At 39.8% G+C, this 13,277-nt stretch overlaps 1 protein-coding gene across 2 annotated transcripts in view; it reads right to left on the bottom strand.

The window, feature by feature from the left end:
- Positions 1-11,579: 11,579 nt before the first annotated feature.
- The window catches only part of st6galnac3 (ST6 (alpha-N-acetyl-neuraminyl-2,3-beta-galactosyl-1,3)-N-acetylgalactosaminide alpha-2,6-sialyltransferase 3), a 94,877-nt gene continuing 93,179 nt past the window's right edge, over positions 11,580-13,277 (bottom strand). For both annotated transcript variants that reach the window (XM_037788556.1, XM_037788557.1), the window contains exon 5: positions 11,580-12,195. In XM_037788556.1, the coding sequence (XP_037644484.1) occupies positions 12,006-12,195 (190 nt within the window). In that variant the 3' untranslated portion in view covers positions 11,580-12,005. The remainder of the gene's footprint in view (positions 12,196-13,277) is intronic.

The raw sequence follows: 13,277 nt of genomic DNA, 5'->3' as shown, positions 1-13,277 counted from the left end.
GAGCCCCGTCACTTCACAAGACACGGGATACCTCTGTTGGTCTAGAGGAGCTGCAGCATTTATTTCTGCACAAACGTCCACTGTACATTCACTAGATATTCTCAGAGCTAAACTAACTCTTCTGCAGTGTGTAGTGTGCGCGCGTGCACGTAAGAGTGGAGCGCGAGAACGCGCGCGGTGTGTGAGTGAAGGCAAGCAGGCAGAACTGCAGAGACCAAAGCTACGGTCTCCCCTGTGTCTTCTGGCCGTGGTCCCCCCGACCACGGCCAGAAGACACAGGGGAGACCGTAGCTTTGGTCTCTGCAGTTCTGCTGGAGCAGGAAGAGTTGACACAGTTTTGCAAGACAGGCTTCACTAGATATAACCAAGAGGTTTTGGTGTTTCCGTGTAGTTCATATTGGAGTCTTGTCTGAACAGCGTAGCCACACGCGAGTGCGCATATATGCGAGCGTGCATAGGAAACCGACCCGGTAGATTTATACGTGTAAAAAGTTACAAACAGTTCCTTTAAACAACCTCCAAACAATGAAAACAATAATAATAATTGTCTACATTTATTTTTTTAAATGTTAATTAGGTATTTAACTTACAATTTGTATCCATATATGAATTGCTCGACATTTTGGGAAATTAGTTTATTCGCTGTAAATTAGATGATAAGACAGATACCACTCTCAGGTCTGTGTGCTAAGTATGGCGCTAGCTGTTGGCATAAAGACTGGAAACAGGGAGAAACAGCTAGCCTGGCTCTCCACGCAGTTCAAAAATACCTCTAATTAACACAAACATAAATTTAAAAACGACAATGTGTGGTTTTATAGAAAGTTGGAACTGTTTCTTGGTGACAAAAATCCAGCTTACTCACCCCACTTCCTTCACATCGTGGGTCAATAATGTACTGTAGGCCTACATAAATAACACTCACATATCCAACATTTCTTTGTATGCATACTGACTTGAAACCATAAACTATTTGAGTTTAGCCTACACTGTAGTAGGTATGAAATTGGGACACAGCTGTTTTTTTTTTACTTAGAATATGTCGTAAGCTAATGTGTTTTCTTTTTACTTTTAAAAGATGTCAGTAAGCTGAGTTTTTATTGATCCGGAAAGCAACAGAAGCGGGCTTCAAACAGCAGAGTGTACAGAAAGCAAAAAACATTCTTCATCTTCCTGTTTTTCCCTCCCTTTCTTATGTTTTATAATTACCACCTCAAGTGTCCCTGAGCTACGAGAACGCTACATATTGAGGCACCATCTGGCCCCGGAGAGCACATCGTCCTGCAAATATGCTCCAGAGGTCAAACGCTCTGCAAGAACAAATTTGCAAACATTGAATTGAAAAGATTCCAGTTGTGTCATTGACCTTGCTCAGTTAAGCTGTGCACATAACAGAAAACACTAACGCATGCCAGCTGCCTGCAAAACAAAAAAAAGGCAGAAAGAAAAAAAAAAAATCAAGTAAATATGGGCCGAGCTGGAATTTAATTGAGGTCTAACACAGTCAAGGTAACTGAAGTGGAAATGGAGGTTTGTTTCTTTCTCATCAATGTAAGGTAGACTGAAAAAGTAGTATTTTTTCCATTTACCCAACGGCTCATTAGTTTCTCTGTTGGTGTAAGCTTGTGCAAATAACATCATGTCCATTATTCCCATTGCTCACACTGTGAGCTCGCTGTACGGCTCCACCCAGACGCACTCGCAGCTATTTAGTTATTGTCTATACTTTACACTGGGAACTCTTGCAGATTCCTTGGACAATATTTTGCACTGTACAGCTCTTCCTTTTAAAAACAGTTATATTATACATATTTTTTAATAATATTGTCACATATTTTTATTATAAATTATTCTATTTTATTTGTGTCTTGACTGTTGCAGTACTTGCTTTTATTTTTTTCTTGCTATGTTTATAGAGAAGGCAAGTCCTGCCCCTTCCGGTGGACCACCATGCGAAAAAATATGAACGGTAGTCAACGGCTGATCCCGTTTGAATTGCACCTTGAATCACACATGTGATGTTTGTCAATTTAAAATGTAATTTTGCAAGTCAAGAAAGTTGCAGTTTGTCATAAAACTGCTGAAGTATCAGGCTGTGAAAACACGTAATTAGTTAATTAATACAGCGTCGAAGGCGGGTTCCCGTTCATTCAGAGTTACTCAGTGGCCCATGAAGCCAAATACGCTCGACTGCTGAGTGATAAAGTACCCGTATCATCCAGCAATCTTCCGCATGCATTGAGTCCAGTAGCGTTTCCTTTAATCCCGCCTCCCAGCCCTCGGTCCAGCCTCGGTCTGGGTCTCATACACGTTAACAGACGAAGTAAAATAACTCTGGAATCGGCTATTAGTGCATTTTACAACTTATAGGACCTAATAATTTAAATAAGGGCCGTTAGAACGTTCATACTGGGGAGCTGATTCACCTCAAGAAAAAACAAACAGCTGATTTACAGACGTCTCTTTCCCAATGTAAGTGTATGGGAAAAAGTCTTATTGGGCCCAATGACATCACGTGACGGACACGGATGTTGTAATTTCACTGTTTGGCCACTACGAAAATTTGCTTCACAGCCCAGCGCTATTCCTGGGGGCTTTTGTGAGACGAGAGATGTGAGCAATTTCACACGAAACTAAATGATACCACGACTAACTGTGACTTTCTAGACTTGCAAAAATTATGTTTTAAATTGACAAACATCATATGTGTGATTCATGCCGCAAATTCAAACCGGATAAAAAAAATGATGTGAAATGAACTGTGAAAATGACTATCTCCGGAAGAGGAAGGACTTTGCCTCTCTATTGTTATGCACCCAAACACCAAGTTAAATTCCTTGTATGTGAAAACCTACTTGGCGATAAAGCTGATACTGGTTCTGAAGAGCCTGCTGATTGGATGCGATCAGCTCAGTGACACCATTATCTTACATGATACAATAAGCACAATGATGAGAGGCTGAGAGCTGAATGAAGCAGACACAAATGTTCATGTTTGGACTGAAGTAACTCTGCTGCTCTAACCGAATCCCTCCTGCAGGGCTGGAGACGTTGTGTTAATGTCGGTCAGCTCCTCAAACTGTCAATTAATTAAACTAAAGGCAAAAGGATGGGTGGGTTTAACAACATTATCCAAGCTTACTTTGTGCTGTGCTGTAGGACATTTTGATAATTATCACAAAAGGCAAGACTTGGCGTCGTCTTGGGAACAACATGACAGTTAGAGATTAGCGAGTTTCTAAATGAGAGTGGATATATTTGCAAATAAAAGTCAGTTTACTAATCATGAGCAGTAATTTTAAACCTTTGTAAACAGTAAAAATTTCTAATTCTTCTTGTTGAGTATGTGAGCCGACCGACCCTGACTTGTAAATATTACATTTCTGTGCTACTAAATGGGTTTTCCTGACATTTACAATGTTTTTTTCCAGGCAATTTTTTTTTGCCGCAGACAAGATTTTGACACAGGAGACCTAAATGCACTTTGTGAAAGTAGGTTTAGGATACAGCAACTAACTTTAGCTTAGTGTAAGGGGTAAATAAACACCTTATTACTTTTTTAACAAGACCTGCATCTCCATAATCTTCTCCAAGAGCTCTCACTTAAACCTGACTATAAACAGAAATCCTGTTTTAGTTGCGGATATTATAGGGAAAACATTTTGTGAATTTGCAGAGAGATTCAATAAAACTCTCATTAGGTTGAGAAAAACAATCTGGGTAGTATTATTTTCAGCCTGCTGCTTTGCTTTGGACCATTCTTGTTTTTTATCTTTCTCTTTAATTTCCTATCTTAATACTTTATTCATTACCGTAGCATAAAAAAACATGAATGTGAGCATTATTATTTAAAAACTCGTGTTCTTTATTTATGCAGAGGTTACATAAAAAACTCTCATGCTCACCGAAACTCCCGAAGACCCGTCTGAACTCAGCACATCTCTGCTCCTTTCGCTGATGTTTTAAAAATCTCATGAGACGCCACATTTGAGATGACAACTCAGCTCAACCCATTTCACAGGGTTTCTTACATTCTGGTAAACTGCTTGTTTTGTTTAGAAAGGACTTTAATCATATAACAAGGTTTTTTAGGTTTTCTTTAATCCCCACAGAGAATAAAAGACACAGAGGACACGTTGGTAAAAATTATAACATTCACAATATATCTAATATGTAGACAGCAAATGACAGAATAATACATAGAATCACGCCTTTTTTTTTTTTTTAACAAAATGTACATTTCATTAACCTGCAAATACTCTATGCAGCATTTGGATGTTACATCACCACTGATAAAAAGGAGTGTGTTAGCTGTGTTAGCAAAAACAACTTTCATTATAACAACCTCAGTGTTATATTACATTCTATGTAACTCAACACACACCCAAAGTTACACGTTTCACAAGGACACTTGACCTGGAAATGGAAAAAGGAAAGTGCTTCACAACACAACTAAATAATTGTAAGACATGCACACGGGGAGAAAGAGAAAATGAAAATGAATTTTTCATTGCAAGAAAAAGCACTTGAGGCATTTGAGGAAATGGCAACAAGTACAACAGTCAGGAGGGAAAGTGCTACAAACTGAAGAGGTTTTCGACGGAGAGTGAGACAATCTTTAAGATCTGAACTCTCAACTCCAAAACAGACGGCAATTATCTCGACTGATTACAGCAGGAAAAAGCCCAAAATAATGAGAGCATTGTAAACGGTGAGGAATAATGAAATTCACGTCTTTATTCCGCAAACCTCCAGACCAAGACGTTTTAATCAGGTTCTTTTTTTTTTTTTAAAGCCAGCTCTCTTTTAAAGGAAGGGACCTTCAATTTGCTTTTCAACTTCGCATTATACAACGAGTGAACAATCGGAGCTCATTCCACTGCCACTTCTGTTGCCGAGCAGCTGAGGACAAGCAATGCTTCTTTTTTTCCCTTTCTTTTTCCATACAGCGAGGTACAAAGAGAAGAGTCTGCTTCAGGTTTGAGAGGACTGATGAAACTGCTTCCAAACAAAGTTCATTGCTCAGAGCGTGAAAGCTTGGAGTGGTTTTAAATGATCAATTTGAGCTGGGGATGAAAACAGAAGAGCCAGAATCCGAAATTAACAAGAATTCAGGGGGGGAAAAAATGTATTGAAGAAATAGATCAACATTTTTGGAAATTAATTTGCGTTTTGGCGGAGAGTTAGATTAGACAAAGACTGGAAACAGGGAAACTGCTAGACTGGCTCTGTCCAAATAAGGCTCATCATCATGTTTAATCAGAACAAAAACTTAAAAATAAAAATGAAAATTCACTGTTTTTTTAAAGGAAGTTATAGAGCTAAAGTGAAAAAACTTGTTCCAGAAGTAAGAAAACCTCATTCAAAATTCAATGGACATTTGTAACAATTTTAATAACTAAGAATTAGGGCTGTCAAAGTTAACGTGATAATGACGCGTTAATGCAAATTAATTTTAACACCACTAATTCTTGTAACGCATTAACACAACTTGCGATGTTTAGGTTGTAGCGGGCTATTTTGAAACTGGAAATCCTCATGAATCCATTGGTACCAACCATGTCATACTAGTTTGTCGCGAAGGAGACTAAATAATGCTCCAAACTTGTGGCGAGGAAAAACTGACATGGCCATATTCAAAGGGGTCCCTTGACCTCTGACCTCCAGATATGTGAATGAAAATGGGTTCTATGGGTACCCACGAGTCTCCCCTTTACAGACATGCCCACTTTATGATAATCACATGCAGTTTGGGGCAAGTTATAGTCAAGTCAGCACACTGACACACTGACAGCTGTTGAGCATATTGTTTTATGCTAAATGCAGTACCTGTGAGGGTTTCTGGACAATATTTGACATTGTTTTGTGTTGTTAGTCGATTTCCAATAATAAATATATACATAAGTTTGCATAAAGCAAGCATATTTGCCCACTCCCATGTTGATAAGAGTATTAAATACTTGACAAATCTCCCTTTTAAGGTACATTTTGAATAGATACAAAAAATGTGCAATTAATTTGTGATTATTCGTGATGAGCTATTTTAATCGATTGACAGCCCTATAGAATAGTCTTGGAACAGTCTTGGCTTACTTAACGTTTAGATAATGCCGATAGTTTTTTTGTTTTTTGTAGCTGTAACCCGTAAGCCCTACGTGTACAACGGCCCTACAAGGGCTAAACGTCACGGCTCTATAAAAGAGGCGAGTCCATGAGCGAGTGGAGAAGTCGTGGTTAGTTCAGACGTGTCTGTATTAACTGAATGCTGTAGAAGTTTTAAGACAGATTACAGCAAAGAAATACACATAATATAAAAAAAAAAAAACTTTAGATGAGTGTTGGTGCGTTTTATGGGTATGGATGAAACCAAGTTACAGTAACATAAGCAGCTACCTGCACCACAAAGTAGCCGATGTTGAACTTTGTTAAAATCACAAAGGTTTTCATTTCTTATAGCAACTGCTGTAGAGGGATTTGTTTTAGAACATTGAAAGCAAACTCAACTAATTTCTTCAGAGAGTCGGATAAATGAATTTCTAAATGAGAGATTGCATTGATTTACAGAAGCTAGTGGAACAGAGGCTAGGCCTTCCTGGAGTCTCAGCCCAGAGCCAAGAATTAATACGGCACAGAAGCACCTGTAAAACCACCAATTGCACTTTTTTTTTACGCATTAAACAAACGAGATACAACATGTTAATTAGAGAACATTAAAGGTGTTTGTAGGTGGATTTTGTTACCTTTGGACGGAACCAGGCTAGCTGTTCTCCGTTTCTAGTCTTTGTGCTAAACTAAGCGAACCAGCTGCTGACTGTATAGCTTCATATTTATTGTACAAACATATCAGACTTCTCATCTACCTCCAGGCAAGACAGTCAATAAGCTTTTTTTTTTTTTCAAATGTCAAACTATTCAAATCAAATCTTGAAAAAACGTATCCCTGGAAATTAAAAGTATATTTGGCCGCCCACTCTGCTCACACTTTTATTCATAGTGTTACTTAATCACTGCAAATGTGCCTCTGGTCCTCTTCCAGCGAGCCACAGATGATTCATGGGAGCCTATATAGGGGCGTATTCTCTATAATATCCTCTATAATACATCTGCTGGTATTCTTCCAGTGCGCTGTGGCTGAGAGAACAATAGAGTGTTTGTTGGTCAGAAAAATAACCGAGAGCACAGCCCGAAGCAGCAGGAAACGTTGGCAACATACAACCTGCAGCAGAAAAAAAAAACACATGCTGCACACAAACCACTGCATCAACAACAAAAAAAATAAAAGTAATCATTCAATCAAAAAGAGGAGGATGTGAGAAAACAATTTAAATGCAACATAACACACCTAAAAATGATGGGATGATGAATGAAACGGAACTTTAAAATCGTCTCTTGGTGCGAAGCGCTTTACAATTAACGGTGGATATACTGTACGGCAGAGGTACAACTGATTGGTGGAGAGCTGCCAGATGACGGCACAATCACAGGCTGTGAGTGGAAACGTGTAAAAGATGTACGTTAATCACGTCACATGCATGAGATACTGTATGGATTCGGTTTCAAGTGCCGTTTTCCCACAGGAAGAGAAAGAAGTAGAAGTTCTAACTTTTCCTTTTTCCCCAAGATCTTCAGGCTCCCTGAACAGAAAGAAAACACACAGTGAGACGTTTCTGCTTTACATACATCGTGAGGTGGATACTTTGATCCGCGGCTGCTCTCGGCGCTGGGATACTGCATACCTCTCGAGCTCGTGTCGTCGTCCCAGAGGAAATCTGAACCATGACCCTGCCTGTGTTACGGTCACCTCCTATACGCTGAGCTACACCGGGTGGAATTTAAAATAGGTCATTTTTACATTTTGCTGATGCTCTTGTCAGCTAGGTGGACTCACATTGAGTTTTGAGTTGTAGGTCATTCTTTGTGAGTACTCGATGTACTCTTTCTGGAAAAGAAACATATCAGATTTTCTTTTCCCGTTCCGACATGTTTCCAAACATGCAGCCGACACAAAAGAACCCAGAGAGCAGGGTTTTGGTTGTTTGCAGGTCAAAATACGTCCGGGTTAAAACTGGAATACAATTTTAAAAATAACTTCTGCACACATTGGCTCTTTCTGGAGCTTTCAACCATGTCAAACAATCTTCATTAAAGGGGAAGGAGTTTGCTCAGTTGTCATGGAGATGGATCAGATGACATCCAAGCTCAGTAGCTGTTACGATTTCACTCTCGGGGAGCAAATTGAAAAACTGAACCGCACATTTCTGTTTGTGTTTCCACTGCAAGTGAAGAACAGTGGAGCTGATAATGGATTCGCAAATGATGGCTTTGTTTGAGACGCAATTTTCATACACGATGCAACAACAACAACAAAGAGTCATTATGTTGTTCTTTGTAGTTTTCAGTTACAGGGCTATAAATTTTGAATAGGAAGACGTTCAACATGAAACAGAAATGAAACCTGAAGACGACAGAATACTTTATGTTGGAAGTAAAGCTGCAACTAACGGTTATCTTCATTGTAGATTAATCTATTAGAAGTTTGGTCTATTAAATGTCAGAGAATGGTGAGAAATGTCAATCAGTGTTTCCCAAAGCCCAAGATGACGTCCTCAAATGTCTTGTTTTATCCACAACTCAAAGATATTCAGTTTACTGTCATAGAGGAATAAAGAAACCAGAAGATATTCACATTTAACAAGCTGGAATCAGAGAATTTAGACTTTTGTTGCTTAAAAAAATGATTAAAAAAATTTAGTAGTTGACAACTAATCAATTAATCGTTGCAGCTCTAGTCTGAGGAAGCCTCAGGAAGTCAATTACATAACTTTTTTAACATCAATAAACATTAGAAGGCATGTCCACTGTTAGTCCTGATATTAAAACTAGTGGCTACTGGTTGCTTGCTTCCTGTGTGACTGAATGTTGTACTGTAGCTGCCTGAGGCTTGTGTTTTGACCAATCAGGCTCACTAACAGTACAGCAAACTCTAGACGAATAGTTCCTGCGCTATCTGAAAGGGACTGTTTTGGGGCCAGGAACTAAATGTAGACCCTGTTTCCTGCAGGAATAGTTCCTAAAAAGGTTTGTGCAGTGGAGAGGGGCTAGTTTTTTATAGATGTCTATTTGTATATGTGTAGTTAGGATGTAGTTAGGTTTGTATTGAATTATAGTCATTTGAATGTTGTTAAAACAATAGTTATTAGGGCTGTCAAAGTTAGCGCAATAATAACGTGTTAACCCAAATTCGTTTTAACGCCGATAATTTCTTTAACGCATTAACACAACTTGAGATTTTTAGTAACTAACCCTAACTCTTGTAGCAGGCTCATTTTTAAAGCTACAGTGAAGATGCTGGTATCTAAGCTAAATAACGCCCCAAACTTACGCTAAATTTCGGCGAGGAAAAACTGGCATGGCCATTTTCAAAGGGGTCCCTTGACCTCAGACCTCTAGATATGTGAATGAAAATGGGTTCTATGGGTACCCACGAGTCTCCCCTTTACAGACATGCCCACTTTATGATAATCACATGCAGTTTGGGGCAAGTCATAGTCAAGTCAGCACACTGACACACTGACAGCTGTTGTTGCCTGGTGGGCTGCAGTTTGCCAGATTATAAATTTGAGCATATTTATAATACTAAATGCAGTACCTGTGAGGGTTTATGGACAATATTTGTCATTGTTTTGTGTTGTTAATTGATTTCCAATAATAAATATATACATACATTTGCATAAAGCAGCCCACTCTCATATTGATTGGGTATTAAATACTTGACAAATCTCCATTTAAGGTGCATTTGAAACAGATAAAAATGTGTGATTCATTTGCGATTAATCGCTATTAACTATGAACAATCATGCGATTAATCGCGATTCAATATTTTTATCGATTGACAGCCCAAATAATTATATGTAACATAGACACAGGGCTGTAGCTAGGATTTTAGAAATACTGAGGTGATGAGTTCCCCCATAACACACCTCACCACCCTCCTGATTCTGACCAAAACCCCCAAAGAGGGTACTCTTCATTTTACATTTTTTTATACTTTATCTTCTCAATTAACTGTTCAGTTATACTTTCTGTAAATCTTCCTGTTGCAAAGCCTTCTCCACACTGCTCTGGACTGCCTGGGGGATAAGTGCTGAAAATTATTGGCCTATAAGCGGCCAAATCCAAACACACTTTGTCTAAAAATACTGCAACTGGCTCGTAAAATCCTCACCACACCACTACCTCCGTGGTAGCCACATCCCTGCCAGGACATCCAAAAAACCTGCCAGTTTCAACCTTGACGTCATTTGACCTGTAAATCACCAAATCGATGCTTACCGAGAAAGAGCCCAGAATGGAGTGTCTGTGTGTGATAGTAAACAGTGCTCTGCAGCAGGAGTGAGACCGCGAGGCTCAGCTGCAGTATATTACAGTCGTCAGGGACCCTGTGCATCAAGTCGCCTAAATTAGAAGTCTTTGAATCCTTCCAGTCCTCCCCTCTGGGCCGCGGCTCTGACCGGGACACTAATCACAGCCTGGAGGGGGGGGAGTGGAGGGGAGTCACGGTCACAGCCGGAGTGTCTCAGCCCCTCCACAGCTACCAGCCAACCTACACACCTCAGCACTTCACTGATTATTCTTCACTGTCCTGGAACAGATGCATTCAAATGTAATGACCTGAACCAGGAGACACGCGCGCTGCCTTCAAAGACAAATGGGGAAGATGTGTTCACACAGTGATACTGTACACAAAGAGGCACAAAGCTGGATGAGAACATGAGCAAGCCAGAGAGAGAGAGAGAGAGAGTGTCTTCCTCTGCCTCTCTACAATGAACTGCAGAGTATATCGCAGGCACAAAATGATAATAGAATACAATTAACTTCCAATGGTTTCACTGCACACATAAATCTCTCCCTCTGCGGGGTCACAAATGGTTTAACTCCTTCCGTAAGTATGGAGTTTTCTAATTGCACATTGCTCCATGTGCTGTGATGCCCCACATTGTCAATGGCACACGGTTAAACGTATCTCTGCAGAATAAATTAGCAACCTATCCGGACATCAAGCCAAAACGTGTCTCTGAAATTCAATTTCACAGCATTATGAAAAGAAGAAAAGCTGACATCTTTAAGTTGTGTGAGTTTACACACACACACACAGCATAACAACCAAACATGACGATAAAAAAGCTGATCTACATCCACGGCTCTGGTTAACCTTTGAGTTTGACTGAAATCTGTTTTTTTTTTGCTTTTTTAAATGACCTTGTTCGTCAAAGCTTTTTTAGACGGAGCGGAGTAAATTGAAATTTGCCCTCAGTTATCCCTCAGTCAGAGATGAAGGCCTGAATGATACTCGTTATAGATTAATTACAGCCTGACAGAAGAAGAAGGACATGCAGAGAAAACAGAGTAGGCGAGCTCGTCCGGCGTCCATGGCAACGTGACTCGGCTCTGCGGCAGCTGAGCTCTTCTTCAGCTTCAGTCCTGAAAAAAAACATTTTTAATTCAGCCTCTGCGATCTACAGCGCCCGCAGACATGCGAGCCGCTGAGGTCACTGAAAGTTGACAGATGGTTTTGTTACTTCTTCCTGTTGTTTTCTCCTTTTTTTTTTTTTTTTTTTAAGTTAGTCTTCGAGCCATCCTTTTGCTAAACTCACAGAGCAGCGAGCGGATCGATTAGTCAGTGAAGAGCAGAGTGCTGTGCACTTTCGTCAGCTCTCAAAATTCAGGAGGAAAAGACTATCAAGAAGCAGGAGATATGCTTTCTCTGTCCAGGTTGGTCAAAGGAAGTCTGTCTGTTTGAGTGGCCGTCAAAAACAAACAAACAAGCAGCCATCAGCCAACCTTTTTAAATGGATATGAAGTGGACTTTGTGCCAAAATGCATGTTTGTGCACATTAGGGAACACGCTCTCTGTCAGTGTAGCGATCCAGCTGGCCCCCGGATGACGACGACGATGATGATAATGAGGATGACGGTGTAGTATTTCCATGCCGGTTCAGCCAGGGTCACGACAGCTGCCAAGGTGGGTTGAAGAACTTGATGGCGTGAGTTTTGGCCCACTTGGCGAACACGGACTTCTCTGTGATGAAGCGGTGCCCGCCGTAGGGGGCGCTCTCATGGAGCTGATACTCTGCACACTCGTCCCGGCTGCCCGCCTCGTAGTAGTGATAGGGAACCTTTCTGTAACCCTCCGTCCTATAGAGGAGAGGAAAGGAGAGGAAAGGAAAAGAGAAAGAAAGAAAGGAAAGAAGAAAGAAAGAACGAAAAGAAGAAAGAAAGAAAGAAAGAAAGACATATCATTCATCCAGTTTTATAAACCTTTAGCAGTGTTTTATAGCGGAGGCTCCCTACATCACCTGAAATAAAGAGCGTCTCTGCTAACATCAGAAGAAATGAATACTAGATATCGCCGACCAATCGGCTGCTGATCGAAAACTGTCCGGTTGTCAGCTGATTGGCTGTGACCGGTGACTGGCCGAACAGTCTCTCAAAGGAACAGTGTGTAAAATGTATGTTATTTAATAGTCAATGTTTTATTATGAACATACAATTTAATACAAATTTTCCACGTTTGTGTATGCTGTCACATATAGTTCTTAGAAAGAAAGTGAAATCAGTGAATCTCTAGTTAACACATTTAAAACATGTATAATATTAGGATTATTAAGCTTCAGGATAAACAAGCAGTGATGCTACATCACAGATGAAAGGCGTGTATTTAATGAGTGCGTCATTGCAAGTAAATTGATAAGGAGATGAAATGCGACAGGATCTATCTGATCCAGCTCAGCGAGTCATTGGCCGATCGATCACATTTAATCAGAGCAGCGCGTCACAATGAAGGTTAAAAGTAGAGTTGGGCTGCTGTTATATCAATTCAATCATATCGGTCTATTTTTATAAATTTATGCTGTTCAAATCAGTTATTCCAAGCAGGCTGAAAACACAATTGGATATAAGTTTTTGTTTTACACACATGAGGAATGTGGTCTCATGTAATGTACAACAGTTGTTCACTACTTTAAACATCTATTTGAGTTGCTAATATGATTTTTTCATTTATTTGCCATATCGTAATATGAATGTGTGATAATGAACTGAACCATATCACCTCCCTCTATGGTTAAAAGATAGAAATAATACAATATTTATTATGTAATTATGTATGTTGTGTTGTAAAGTAACACAGATGTTTGTCATTATGACCCAGGCCTCCGATACATAATATATGTCCTGAAAATAGATATGCTCCAATTGTGCTTTATACGCTTCAAGTG

Source organism: Sebastes umbrosus, chromosome 12 (assembly GCF_015220745.1).
Source record: "Sebastes umbrosus isolate fSebUmb1 chromosome 12, fSebUmb1.pri, whole genome shotgun sequence".
Taxonomy (NCBI): domain Eukaryota; kingdom Metazoa; phylum Chordata; class Actinopteri; order Perciformes; family Sebastidae; genus Sebastes; species Sebastes umbrosus.
This window is presented reverse-complemented; position numbering and strand designations above follow the sequence as displayed.